Here is a 14,704-nt window from a genome sequence, read left to right on the forward strand (position 1 = left end):
CCGTGGGGGAGATAAGAGGTGGTGATGAGTTCTAGCCTCTATTTGTGACAAAGTTGCTTTTAACTAAGCTAGCTTGGAGAAGATGGGGGGGTTCAAGAAGAAGGTGAGAATGACGAAGAAGGTAAAATTGACACAGGACTGGCGTTGGATACCGGGTTCATTATACAGTTAATGGGATATGACTAAAAATTATTTTATCCAGGAGGGATAGGGTATGATCAATGGGGGAAAAGCTGCCATCAAATTTGGGAGGTTAACTATGCATATACATGTTTTGAGAAGTGACCTGTCATGTTAGAGTGCCATATTCTAACTTTACCGCTTTTTAGTAGAGAGCACCAAGGGTACCTGCAATGCTCTTGTATTCCTTCGCTATCTGACTCAGAGAAAGAAAGACCGCGGTGGCGCCCAAAGCCCCACATTCTACAAGGCTTAAGAACGAACAAGAGCTACCCCCCGAGCCGACGTTGTATTACCCCGGCGTTAATGACACGTCGCCCACAAAGTCCTAACCACTTTCTTTTACTGTATGCTATGATATAACTACACCTTCCGCAATGAAATAATCTCGAAATATGCTAGGTAGCGAATTAGCATCAGCCGGTTTCATGATCCTAAACAAGGTGTTTAGAGGGGCGGGTATACACGAGCTATCACTCGCCTCCTGCCAAGAATTCACAGGAATGTTATGTCTCCATGGATTATCACTCGAGCTCCTTGCCAAGAAGGCCTGTGTAACGTTGGTGGCTGGTCGAGTGTTGTTTTCCCCGAGGAAGGAAGGGTTGTATCTCATATAAATGTCTAATACATTTCCGCGTATTTGAAGACAGCGATATTTAGAGAACCCATCACAACAGACATTTGGGGGGGTACAAGTAATGTAATATAGGATGCCAGTACCAGTGTTTCGAACGGTTCACCCGTTCTACCAAACAAACCGGTTTTGGTAAACCGGTTTAGTTAATATTTCGGTTCAGTTCTTGTCTTTGAGCTAATTCGGTTTGAACGGTTCATCACAATCAAAAACCGGTTCAGACCGGTTTACTAAACGGTTCTATCATGCAGGTACCCGTCACATAGAGGACGTATTTCCTGACCTTGACTGGTTTTGGGCGGGCTCAATTGCGCCTAATAAACCAAGAAACGGACTCTGAAAAAAGATCTAGTTTATGAACCTGCAAACCAAACAAAAGAACGGTTCTAGTTCTTAAACCAGTTAAGAGAACTACGATCCAGTTCAGTTTAGTTCAGTTCAGTTGGACATGTAATTCAGTTCAGTTCGGTATGGTATGACCTCTCAATACAACCGGGTTCAACCGTTGGAATCACTGCCCAGTCCGTCTCTTTGGGGAGAAAACGTGCCAATGCATCAAGCAGATCAGTATAGAAGCAGAAGGTTCTGGAATCTCTCGGCGTTGACATCTTGATACATGACTGCACAAAGACGCAGGGGAACAGCCACGAGCTTACTTAACAAGCAGGTTATATAGCCCATTCAGACAACTCGCCTTGTTTAAAAGCAGGTTCTGCTTGTACTATGTTAGATCGATATATCTGGCGGGAGGCTTATAGTCTCTAGCTACAGATATTCCAAAAGACCAGGGATACCATCGCTCGCTATCTACATGTCGCGAGCACATGATGGTAGAAATGTAGAAAAAGAACCGCACATTACAAACGCTCAAACCAATAAGGAACTTTCATTCATCTTTACTCTCACAAGGTAAACCTTTACAAGCCTACCACTGGCCACAAACAGCAAGAGCCCAGCTATTCTTTTACTCTTTTCAAACTATCTAACTGGCACCTCTCATCTCCTCCTCCATCGCATCCCTCAACCTTCTTGTCACCTGCTCCCTCACTGCAGCTATCCTACCCTCCTCCTCCTCTACCCTTCTTCTCTCCTCCGCTCTTTGTCTCTCTATCCTCTCATCCTCCTCCCTATCCTCCATCCTCGCCACTCTATTAAACTCCGCGATCTGCTCCGCGGTCATGCTCCTCGCATCCGGCCACACCCTAGTCGACACCCCCGCACTCCTAGGATCACGATTCCTAGTCTGCCTCGCCACACGACGCGGGCGGAACACTTCCCTACGGATCAAGGCTTCAGCGATTTCCTCATCCGTAGCCATCGGGAACCTGCTACGATAGTACTCCGCTGTCGGCCGGCCGCCCAGGAGGCCGAGGATGCCGAGGTCAGGCCCATCGCCCGCCTCGCTCTCAGCTGCTCTCTGCGACGGGCCTGAGGCTGTCGAGCTATCTGAATCATCCAACCTCTCCCTCCTCATGAATCCACTCCCAGGTGATGACTGTGCGCCCTGTGGTACTCCATCACCCCAGTAGGATGGCCCCGCATTCCTGAGTTCCTCAAAACGTCCCCTTGCCGCCTCCTGCCTCTCTCTGGACCTAGCAGCAGCAGCGGCGTCCTGGCTCGGGTTCCAGCCAACTGTAGATCCGGCTTCATCCCGAGCCCACGCGGGCCCGCCAGGGAGCATACTTGAAACCGCCTCCCGCGCCGCAAGAACAGAGGCTGTGAAGGATATGCCGCCGCCCTCGCTGCGCATGGAGCGCAGGAGTGTATTAAAGTGTGCCATGGCACGGCCCACGGCCTCGTCGTTGCTGGCGGTGAGCCCAGAGTCAGGGGTTGACTCGCGCACTTGTTGCTGGGTCGCCGCTTCATTGGCCAGGTATGTCCGATATTCTTCTAGGACGAGGTTATCAAGTGAGGTAGGTGGTGTATTATCGGGGGTGAGCTCCTCGGGCGGCGTTCTATTGGCGAGGAGTGTGAGAGTGATGGCCACGGTTCGGATTTCTGATATTCTGCACTGTAGGAGGGCGTAGGTGGGTGGGGTTGGGTAGTTGATAAGGCTGGTTAGGCGGTGGATGAGATCCTCGCGGATCTCGTTGCGTGTCCAGGGGCGAGAGGGCATGAGGTGGAGGATGGGTGTGATGGGGTTGGATTGGGTAGCTGACATGGAGTCAATTTGGTTGGAAGCGGCGGAGGGGGGGAGGGGGGTTGAGGGGGCTTGGGCGGGGAGAGAAGAGGGGCGAGGTGTTCCTCCTGCCCACTCCATGTTGTCCGAGTCTGCCCTATTGGTGTCACTATTGTCAAGGTCTGGGAGATGGAAGTAAAAAGGGTCGGGACCGAAGGCAATGGGTAGTTGGGGGGTGTCTGGTCTGCTCAGACTGGTTCCACTTCTGGATGGTGTTGGTGTGCTGGAACTGGGTGCTGTGGATCTTGTTGGTGTTACTCCTGGCACTGGTAATCTTATTCCAGTTGGGAGACTCGGTGGAGGAGTTCCTGGAGGAGGGGTGGGAGCGTTCCCGCGAAACATCCTAATCTTTGTGCTTGTTGATAGTTGGGATTGAAGTGAGGAGGAGAGAAATGTTGGTTGTTGTGGTTGTGTGTTGGAGAAAGGAGGGGTGAAGGCGTTGAGGGAGGTTGGGCAGTTGGAGTTGGGTACAAGGCCGGTGGGGGCTGCCAGCTGGGCGAGGAGATTTCAGTGAATGTTTGGGCTTGTCACGTGAGTGCACCGAGGATCATCACCCCAATTGTCACTCTGGATTAGCTGATTTACTCCCAGATGTTGTGTACACCCAAGTAGTAGTAGTATTCTAGTACTTGATGTATCTCGAGTACATTTTGGTGTTTATCATTCTCTAACATTGTTTTTAGATTTTATATTGGGTGTTTATGGTTTGTTAAACAACCGGTATTGCTGGTATTTGAGCTTTTCGCCCTCCTCGTGATATAGGAGGGTTTTCTGGTTTTGATACAGCACTCAAACCGCTATGGGCGTTGTCCTTCTTACCAATCTTGGCTGGGTTTACTATCAAGTTTATCATTGACACCGATTGGATGAATAAGCAGCTAGCTGAACCAGAAGGAATGGCGTGTTGCAGCGTCGATCACCACCGCTAGAAACTTGAATCAAATATAGGTACATGTAGTCTCCATGAGTGTGATTTCAAGGGAGCTGTAGGGGTATCCCGTGGCCCTCCTACCGCAGGGAACGCATTTTGTAAAGGGTAAAATCATGTGTTAGTTTAAGCATTAAGTTGCACTTAAGTCCTATTCCTGGATTCATTTCCCAGTATAAAAAAGACGCATTTACAAGCGATATTTTGTTTCATTTGAGAACACTTTTCCGATTCATTTTACAAGAGCGAAGTAGAAAAGATATCTAATTCATTTCCTGATTCATGTACATAGCTGGTAGATTCCTGCACCTCACTCCCGTTTCCTGATCTCCACACATAGATAAAGTTTATTTACCGGGGAAATTGTGTTCAATTTAAGGGCACTTTTCCGGTGAATGTTTCAGTGGCGAAGGAGGGTCAGCCCCCTACCCGCCTCCTGATCTATTTACATAACTGGTAGAGTTTTGTATAACATTCATCGAGGAAGGTCCTCCCACTCAATGCATCGGATATGGTATTGGGACATAGAATATATTTATTAAGGGATTAAGTTTCACTTGAGTCCAATTTCCTGATTCATTTCCCAGTACAAAAAGGATTCATTTACACGGGAAAACGTGTTTCATCTTAGAGCCCCTTTCTGATGCATTTTACGCCGGAGACGTGGGGAAAATCATCGATTCATTCCCTGATTTATTTAAATAGGTGGTAGAGTCGCCATCCCACTCAAGGCAGTGTTTATGGTATTGGACCAAATATTGTATTTTTGAAAGTATTAAGTTGCACCTAAGTCCCATTTCCAGATTCATTTCGACGTTAAAAATAATTCGTTTTATGGATAGATTTTCTTTCTTCCCAAGCACTATTTCCGATGGATTTTACGATAAGGAAGTATGGTAAATTTTTGATTCATTTACTGATTCAATGACATAGCTAGGAGAGTGGCAGTGAGAAGACTGTCGTAGGTTAGTGGTTCTTCTTTGAGAGCTCCATCGACAAAGCTCGAGTTGAACCTCATGCCGGCGCTTTATCGATTGTGTTTCATTCTTCTATCTCCCTATATAACATCTAACAGCCACCTATACCCCATGATAACGCCCGGAGGATAAGCAGAAAGCCAAAAAAAAAAAAGAAAAAAAGCAAATGAAACCCCCCAGATTCTTTTCTCGATGTCCCATTGCTATAAGCCCTATCAGACACGTCTAGAAGCTCTCTAGACTCACTGAATCCCGATCACCCTCACCCCCTCCTTCACCTCCTTCAGCTCTACCTGTTCCATGTACTCCTGTTTTACCTCTTTCCTCACTTCTTGCTCCCCCTGCTCCTTCATCTCCATCCTCTACACCTCCTTTCTCGCCTGCTTTACCACCCTCCTCCTCCTCTTCCGCCCATACGGAGCCTCCCCAGCACCTGCAGCCAACGCAAGCGCGATTCTCCGAGAAAGGCCATCTTCCGAAGGTACTTCTGCTTGGATACGACTTGCGCAGGCGTGAGTGTGCGTTGAGGGGGTTTTGTAAGGCTATGCATGCACTACGCGCGCTAGAGGCTTGGGGATGTAGAGAGGGTCCAGGTATCCGTGGGTCCTGCGTCGGTGGTTGAGGCTAGGGTGGCCTCGGTGTTAGTGGATATGGTGTTAGTGGAAACGATGTTAGTGGACACGGTAGCCCAGGTGACAGGAAATGTGGCCTCGGCGACAGGAATGGTAGCTTTGGTAGAGGTGGGATGAGTACTGGTAGCGGTGGCCTCAATGGGACTCGAGGGAGGTACATTAGGTCAAGGGTACCGGAGGTTCCACTGGTGGCAGTGGGGGGCTGATCGCCGACACCGAGTATAATCATTGGGCGGTTCATTATGTCCGCCTGTGGGGTTGGAATAGTTCGCGTTTGTAGTTGTAGCCCGTGTTCTTTATTTCTGAGTAACATTTGACTTTTTTGTGACAGCGTTGCAGTGTGGGTTGAAACTCGGCCGGGGCTGTGGTACTTATGGGGTAGGGTACGGGGGAACGCCGGGTCGTGAGAAGAGATTTCCATGGGATGAATTGGACTTGTAAATTCTATGGTGTGAGACCTATGTCCATGGGCATCGGACAGGGCGTTCCGATGGTAGGGAATTTGGAAGCTCTTCATGTTTCTTTGACAATGGCGGATGCGGATGTATTTAGGTGGAATGTCTTTTTTTGATATTTTGTTGCTGACCGCACTATACAAACGTCAAAACTTCTCTGATGTGTGTTAGATATATCTGTTAGGTTGGAAGGGTTACCTGTCCGTTTGTTTCTGTCCGGGGGATGAGGGAGGATCGAGGGATCGTAATTATGTCAAAACTATCCGTTACACCAGAATGAGGGAGGGTGATTTGTGCACAAGAAAACAGAAACCATTTGAGGTTGAGTTGAATTACTACGAGAGGCAATGAGTCACAGTATATTACTGGCCAGTTGATTTTTCACTGGACTGGAGTTCGAAGACGCCATTTCTTTGGCTTCTTTAATATTACGGAGTGGAGAAAATGCAAAGAGCCGATTGGTCAGCTGTATGTGTGATAGAATGCTTTGAAGAACATTCTTTGCCTCTAATAGTACAAACAACTGGAAAAGGTAGGACTAAAGGACACGTATTCGGACAACAAAGTAATATTTCATGGTTTAGAAACATGAAAGTAAATCTAAGAACAAATTGTTTATTTAACTCCTTTTCACACTCCCTAAAGCCATATCTTATACAATAAAAGATAGCGGAGTAAAAAAGACGCCAGAAATTTGTAGACCAACTTACAGAAAAACTTGTAGAAATGGTACTCAAGACGACAACAGTCTTACCCCATATCATCGCTCACCATATTGAAGCACAGCTACTCCACCATACTGCTCTCACACCGCCTTCTGCTTCCCCTCCTCCTCCTTATCCTTCCTATCCTTCTCCTCTCTCCACTTCGCCTCTGCCTCCCTATCCTCTGCAATTGCCTTCTTGTTATATGCCGCCAGCTCCTCCTTCGTCATCTTCCTCGCATCTGGCCACTCCATCTTTGGCACCTGTGGCTGCCGCATTATCGGACTGATGCTCCTAGCACCTCCGAGGCTCACTCCGCCACCACCCACCCCCACATTGCGAGCCAACCTCGTCACTCGCCCTGTAGCCTCCCTCTCCCTCCTCCGACTGTCCATGCGCGTCTCTATAGCCCTAAGTCCCTCATCACGAACAAGCTCCTCCTCAAATGTTCCGGGCCGCAGTCCGGCACCAATCCGCTCCAGCACCACCTCCTGGTCCTGAAGACGCCATCCCGCTGCGGGGTCAATGGTATTATCTTCGCTATCGTTATCGTCGTTATTTCCAGCCTCGGTATACTGTGGTCCTTCGTGATCGTCTTCATCTTCACTGTCATCGTCGTCGTCCTCGTCCATATCGACATCCTCGTCCTCATCATTAGGCATGTCAGAATACTGATTGAGAGGAGCATCGGAGGTCTCGCGGTTGACATTGCGCCGGCGGGGGCGGGCAAGCGTAGTGTCATCGATGTAGTTCCCAATTTCTACTCCGAAGTTTGTAGAGCGGGCTCTGAGGATGCCATTGGCATGGGAGGTTGGAGAGACAGAGGGAGAGATACGGATTGCGCGGGGGCCACGGCGGGAGGTAAAGATCCTCTCAGAAGCGGAAGTGAAGGCCGGGCGAGCGATGGTGAGTTCGGGGGGCGATGGCATGAGGGGAATGGCAGGGATCGGAGGGTCGTGGATGGCAGCGAGGGCACGCGCAGAGACTTCTTGGTCGAAGAGGGCAACGGCGTCGTCGGCCCTGGCGGCGAAACGACGGGCCTCGGCGGGGGTCATGGTGCGTTGGTGTGGCCCGAGGGGGTTTGTGTAAGAGGGAGGAGGACGAGGCATTTTCAATTTGTGGTTCTGAATGTAGAGAGATGTGTGATTAAGTTGTTGATGTTGTGATGAGGAAAGAAGAAGATGTCGGGGGACAGGACCTGAGATGTGAGACCTATGTTTTTAAGCGTCGAACAGCCAAGGTTTTGGAGACGGGCGACAGGGTACCTATATTGTATTGCGGTTAGTCGGAAGGTAGTGCAAAACCTATTGTTCGGGGCCAAGGCCAGCAGACTTAAATTCTGGGGTGAACACTTACGCGTCTCATTGGTAGCTTGGATGTGCTAAGAGGAAGCAATGCAGAGCTACGGGACGTTACCTCAGCCGTCTGTCATGTGACAAAGTGTATTCCTTAGCAAAACTCTTAGCTTGAACTTAAATATGCTCTGACGTAAGTGTTGGTCCCTCCCATCTTCTTTCTATGTTGCCTAGCCAACCCCCTCCCCCATGGTTTAAATTGCTCTGATCAACAAATTTGCATCTGTGTATGTTTATACATTACTGTGAGTCAATCGTCTTCTTTGAAGGGCAGAACCAATAAAAAACATCGGTCATGACGCTTCAAGATCTGTCGTTGCGTAAACTTGCTGGAGCCGGGAACGAGTGATACCTCATGAAGCACAGTTACATCTACTAAGCTGACGGATCACAGTTAAACGACTATTGATTCCTCTATTCTATCAATCCAGTTACATCTAATCTTCAATAAGTATTGTCTTAAGGTGAATTAATTAAGGGTATTTTTATATAAGCTTTATTTAAAAGTATTATCATCAACACATCCCAATGCTTCCTGTTTGGGGAAATGGCCAGTGCTAAGCGATAATTCTGTAGCGTTTAAACTGATGATATTGTAAACCGGATTCCCTTGACTTGATGGTTGATGATACCCTCAAGTCTTCGCAGAATCCTGCCCTATTTATACATGTGGGAACCTATGCCAAGGCCCGCTTTCTAATACTAACTGATACAACGATAAATAGAATAAGGTCAAGCTCCCGAAGATAACCCAGATAGAAAAGCGCCCCCGCATAGTTCCGTCCTCCATTCTAATTCCGACACGTAACCATGAACCTTGCAATTGCCAGTCATCGGGTCGCACCATACTATTGTCCTAGACCTACTTCCCTAAGTAGAACAGCCTGCAGCCGTAAGCCCCGCTTCCCATTCTATTCCGGGTGAGACACCCAATAGTAAACGTGCCGTCACAATAGTATGGTACTAGTGTGGTAACACCGCGTGCCCCCACACCACCCGATACCTTTCTATGCTTGTCCTTCCGTTACCCGACCGTCTTCGCATCACAACCCGTCACTCGTATTCCTCACTGTCCTTCGCCTCTAGGACAGTGCTCCGTAGTTCCTGTAACACTACTCCCCTTCCTAGACGTCGCCCTCGACCGTTAAAACCCTTCTATGATAAAAACCCTGTGGGAAAAGTCATAGAGTAGGGAAAGGTATCGAGCTTAGTCCCGCCTGTTCCGTTGTCGCTTATGAGCCCGTTCGTCATCGATCGCTGGGCCTCGACTTCGCGTATGGGGTCGTATGTTGGAGGTTGGCTGGAAGTTCTCATCCGCCAATGCCTCCTGTTGCTCGGGTGTTGCTAGTCGTTTTCGTGTGTTTTGCTGCCTAGTGGGATCCGGGTCCTCGCGATAGGGCCGTAGCAGCATCTCGTGGAATACGTCATGAACCCTCCATTCTACCGGGAGTTCAAGGCGGTAAGCCCGATTGCCTATCACCGCTGAGATCGTGAATGGTCCTGTAAATTTATCTGACCACTTGGAGTATCCGCCTAGGTTCCGAGTATCCAGCAAGACCTTCTGACCGATAGTGAACCGCTGTACTGCTGGTCCTGGCTTTGACGCCATCCTGTCGAAGGTCTTCTGTAGCGTATCTCTTGCTAACTCATGAGCCGTGATGATCTCGTCCAAGTAGTTGTTCCCGTTGGCATCTAAACGTTCGATCTCCGCATCTGTAGGCCAGTCCGTCCGAGGGTGGAAGCCATAGTTGCAGTAGAACGGTGATTGTCCCGTCGACGTGTGCTTCGCATTATTATAGGCGTATTCGCAGATAGGTAACAGGTCCTTCCACTTCTTGCCTGTTCCTGCCGTATATGCCCGGATATAACCTTCCATGTGCTGGTTGGTCCGTTCTGTCTGGCCATCGGTCTGCGGGTGGAATGATGTGGAGAGTCTTCTACGAATTCCCAATCTTTCCGTGATGGCCGCCCAGAATGCTGACACGAACTGGGTTCCTCTATCAGAAACGATGCTCCTAGGAAGTCCGTGAAAACGCCAGATGTCCTTGACAAATGCGTTAGCGGTCTGTTCCGCGTTGATTCCCGTCATTGGAATGAAGTGAGCCATTTTCGTAAAACGATCCACAACTACCAATACGTTACGGAATCCTGATTTCTCCTTTGGCATTTCTACTACGAAATCCATCGAGATATCAGTCCAAGGTGTGGTGGCTAACTCTAGGGGTTGAGGGAGTGACAAGTGTCTCCGACGTTGCTTGGCTCTCTGGCATACATCGCAGGTCTTGACAAAGTTGGCTACATCCGTGGACATTCCTGGCCACCAGTAGTTCCTATCAATCAACTCAAGGGTTTTATCCCTTCCTAGATGCCCCGCTACGGGTCGATCATGATGTTCTTCGATGACCTGCTTGACCGCGTAGCCTGGTACTACCCATCGACCATCGTGGGTGGGGTCATTCGAATCGGGACTCCATTCAGCGGCAGGCTCTACCTTTACGATAGCAGCCTCCGGTGGTCCGAAGATCTCAAGGTTTGAGTCAGGGAGGTGTTCATCCGGAACCATCCTCCGAACCCATCGTCTTTCCTGTTCATACCAACCCTGTAGTGGCTGAGGCAGCTCTACGCTCGGTATGTCGTACCACTGATCCAACTGATTCCATTCCTCTTCGGGGTTGCCAATCACTTCAGGCCCAGTTTCTACGCTAGTCCGTGATTTTCTGACAAACTGTTCTGCATTGAGTAGCTGTTTTACGGGCTGCTCACGCATTACTCCCCCTTCCATCGCGAACTCCGGACGCCTTGTAAGTGCATCTGGCTTGCCGTTCTTTTCGCCTGGTCGGTAATGGATTTTGAAGCGAAAAGGTGCTATCTTCTCGGCCCATCTGGCTTGTCTTCTCGACAACTTCTTGGTCGTTGTGAAATACTGCAGGTTTTGGTGATCCGAATGTATCTGGATAGGGATGTCCGTCCCTTCCAGCCAGTGTCTCCAAGTCAAGAGAGCAGAGACTATTGCGAGCATCTCCTTGTCATAGATCTCGTAGTTGACCTCTGCCTCGTTGAACTTGCGAGAGTGGTAAGCTACCGGATGTAGGATACCGTCCTCGAACACCTGAGAGAGTACTGCGGCCTCGGCCCAATCACTCGCATCAGTCTCCACGATTGCTTCGCGGTGTTCGTCATAGTGTCGGAGTATTGGAGCAGACGTAAATCTCCTTTTGAGCTCGTCGAACGCGTCTTGCTGTTCCCTGCCCCATTCCCATACAGAACCTTTCTTCAGGAGATCGGTCATGGGTCTGCAAACCTCAGAATATCGGTGGATAAACCGTCTTAGGAAATTGGCGAATCCGAGGAAGCACTGGAGTTCCTTGACCTTGGTTGGGGCTAACCAGCCTTCGATCGCCTGGACTTTCTTTGGTGATACTCGGTTCCCTTTTCCTGATAGTATGAATCCCAGGAACTCTACCTCCTGTTGATACCATTCCGTTTTTTCGAGGTTTCCGTATAGGTGGTGTCGTCGCAGTCGCTCCAAAACTTCCCGTACAAGAGTCATATGCTCTTCTCTAGTCTTTGAATACATTAAGATGTCATCCAGGTAGACTACTACGCCTTGATCTAGAAGATCCTTGAATATGGTATTGACCATGACCTGAAACGACGCAGGCGCATTGGTCAAGCCGAAAGGCATTACCCTATATTCGAAGAGGCCGTATTTTGTTCGGAAAGCGGTTTTCCATTCTTCGCCCTTGGCAATCCTAATCAGATTATAGCCATTTTTCAGGTCTCTTTTCGTGAAGTAGAGTGCTCCTTTCGTTGCGTCGGCTAGCTCATTCATGAGCGGCAGTGGGTAACGGTTCTTGATCGTGATCCCATTCAAGCCACGAAAGTCGACACATAGCCGAAGCTTGCCATTAGCTTTCGGAACGAACAGGACGGGTGCCGCTGCTGGGCTAGTGGAGGGGACTACTTTGCCGGAGGGCAGATTTTCATCCAAATACTCCCGGAGTGCCTTATCTTCAGGTGGGGAGAGCGAATAAATCGGCCCCCATGGAGGCTGCTTTCCTTCCATAAGAGGAATGGTATGATCCCATTCAGAGTGGTCAGGTAGTCGAGCGGCTCCTTCCTTGGAGAACACGTCGGCATATTCCTGAAACTCCACCGGTATAGCACTAACGAGAGCCTCGTTTACCGATGCTCTTGCCCAAAAGGGGTGTTGCTCGATCGTCATCTGCTTCTTGGGTGACGCCCTCAACAGCCTGATGACCAGCTCTTCTGGGTCTTGATCGTATATGTCCTCGACTGATACGAAGCACCCATTGATTATACAGTTGTTGCTATGGAAGCTAACACTGTTGCGTCCCCAATGGATGGTTGGTTGATGCTCCTTGAGCCATCGATGTGGTATGACGAGGTCCTCTCCTGCAAACGAGCCAACCTCACAGGTGATAGCCCTGTCTAGATGGTTGCCGATGCGGAGGGTGAGAGGTTGAGTGATGTGGGTGCCGGAGTTGGGCATAGGGGTACCATCGGCCTGTCTGATGATGAGAGGCTTTGGTCGAGGTTGAGTAGGTATTTTTTCACGGTGGATACAGTCCCAGGACATGATCCAGTCCTCCGTGCCACTGTCTAGGAGTGCGTTGACTGTTGCGACATGTTTGGTACTAGTGGCGGGATGGTCCCAAGAGATTTCGATCTCAAGACGAGTTTCTTGTGTGTTGGAAGACATGCTTGTGTATTGGTTTGATAAAAAGTTTTGGTATTGGTTTCAGGTGTGGGTTGGTTCGATGGTTTTTTCTGTTGAGCGCGGGGTGAGGGGGTTTATATAGAGAGTTCGAGTGTTTGATGAAGATCATGGTACAACACTTACGTACCAGGCGTTTCGGGGTGTAACCCCATCCTCAGAGTGTGTGTAAAGAGAATTGAATTTCCGCGCGTATAACGAAACAAATATAGAAGATCCCATAGCCAACCGATAACCGTAATACATAAAAACCTTGTTTTTCCATGACCCAAAAATAGAAAGAAACCATAACGCAACATGAGATACCGAAAAATAGAAATACCCAATCAATTTTGATCCTCCAAAGTTGTAATCCTTGCCCTAAATGCCTCATTCTGGGGGCCCAATTTCCGCTTCTTTTCACCCTCCCTTCCGTGGTCCTTTCCTCCGGAAGGATACCGTTTCCTCTTCAGGTCGGTTAACCTGACCTTACTCGTCGCCACGCAATCTTTCGCGAAGTGGTTATCTCTACCACAACGGAAACACTCCCCTTCTTTTTGCCACTTCTCCTTCTCGTCCTTGGTGACACCTAAGTCATCCGAGGGCTTGGAGTTGTGCGCTGGCGCGGAGAAAGTTTTCCGAGGTGCGGGGTTGCGTGATTTTCGCCGTTCCGATTTTTCCTCCCGAACTTTCACGACATCCTTGCCACGTAAAATTTCTTTTCGTGCTTTTACCTCGTGATCCTTGCGTCCGACCTTCCTAACCCATGCTAGCCATTCCGCGAAATCTTCTGGTTCCTCGATTGCATTCGAGAGGCGTTGTTCCAGCGAGGAGTTTATTCCTGTTAGGATCATGGATTTCATCACGATGGGTCCGACCTTCGCGTCCCATTCCAGATTCTGCATCTCGTTGATGTAGTCATCGATCATGCCAGTTTGACGGAGCTTATCCATCTTCTGCTTGGCTTGTTCTTGACTGGTCCGATTGCCATATTGAATCCGTAGTTCGTTTTTAAAATTCTCCCATGTCCCGATGCTGGGGTCCACCGATAGTCGTTCCACGAAGTTTCGCCAGAATTTTGCCGCACTCCCGGTAAGTTCCAGGGATGCCCACAGGATTTTGGTCTGGTCGTCCCACCGGACCTTCCTCTGAAGTTCAATTAAGACTTCCATTTGGTCAATCCAGTGCCGCACATCCTCGTCGGCTTTTCCGGAGAAGGGGATTTTTGCCTGTTTTGGCGTATCACCCAGGGTGGCGCGAGGAGGGTGCATGAGGTCTACCTCTTGCTGCCTGTTACGGCGCCTTCGCTCCTCCCGTATTCTCTGCCTTCGTTCGCGTGATCGACGATCGTTCTCTGAATCGGAAGAGCTGGATGAGTCGGAGGGGGAAGGGTCTCGAGGTCTTGCGCGGTTTCCCCCATTGCCATTATTACCATTGCCTCCCCTGCCTCCCTGCTCACTTTGCTGACTTCCCCTTGCCTCGGAGCGGGGGGGCACGGGGGGTTGGCTTCCTGATCCTTCCGGTCTTTCTCCGGAATTACTAGGGGGGTTCTGGGAGGTTGGGGGGGTACTACACCCCCGCCTCCTGAGCCTTCAGGGGCTGCTGCCGTTCTACTGGCTGCTACCCGCATTTGCTCGATAATCTCTTCCAGGTTTTTCTTCGTACCTGCGAACTGGTCTTCCATTGCGGCTTGTCTGTCCTGCTCCATCCGTTCCAGGGCAGCCGTGACCTCCGCGGGTAGCTGGACTGGGCCGTCTTTTGGGAGTTGCTGGACAAAGTTGGTCAGCGCGTTTATGTGCTGATCCTGCCGTTCCTGCCTCTCCTGATGTGCCCTAGTTGCTTCGACGATCTGCCCAAGCACTTGACCGAGATTGCTGGTAGCGGCGGTGGATTCCGCTCGTAGCTGAGCCATGACCTGGTTGAGCTGATTGTCTCGCTCGGCC

General features: G+C 49.7%; 2 protein-coding genes across 2 annotated transcripts; both read right to left on the reverse strand.

Moving 5' to 3' along the window:
• Positions 1-1,796: 1,796 nt before the first annotated feature.
• LAJ45_03666 (uncharacterized protein) lies at positions 1,797-3,335 on the reverse strand (the record flags this gene model as incomplete). Its single annotated transcript, XM_046113251.1, has 1 exon — positions 1,797-3,335. The coding sequence occupies one exon, from the start codon at positions 3,333-3,335 to the stop codon at positions 1,797-1,799; it is 1,539 nt and encodes a 512-aa protein (XP_045973544.1).
• A 3,455-nt stretch (positions 3,336-6,790) lies between these two features.
• On the reverse strand, positions 6,791-7,744 carry LAJ45_03667 (uncharacterized protein; the record flags this gene model as incomplete). The annotated part of the gene is made up of 1 exon (XM_046113252.1): positions 6,791-7,744. The coding sequence occupies one exon, from the start codon at positions 7,742-7,744 to the stop codon at positions 6,791-6,793; it is 954 nt and encodes a 317-aa protein (XP_045973545.1).
• Between the last annotated feature and the right edge of the window lie 6,960 nt (positions 7,745-14,704).

This window comes from Morchella importuna (genome assembly GCF_003444635.1).
Source record: "Morchella importuna strain M04M26 chromosome Unknown Morimp01GS008, whole genome shotgun sequence".
NCBI classification, from domain to species: Eukaryota; Fungi; Ascomycota; class Pezizomycetes; order Pezizales; family Morchellaceae; genus Morchella; species Morchella importuna.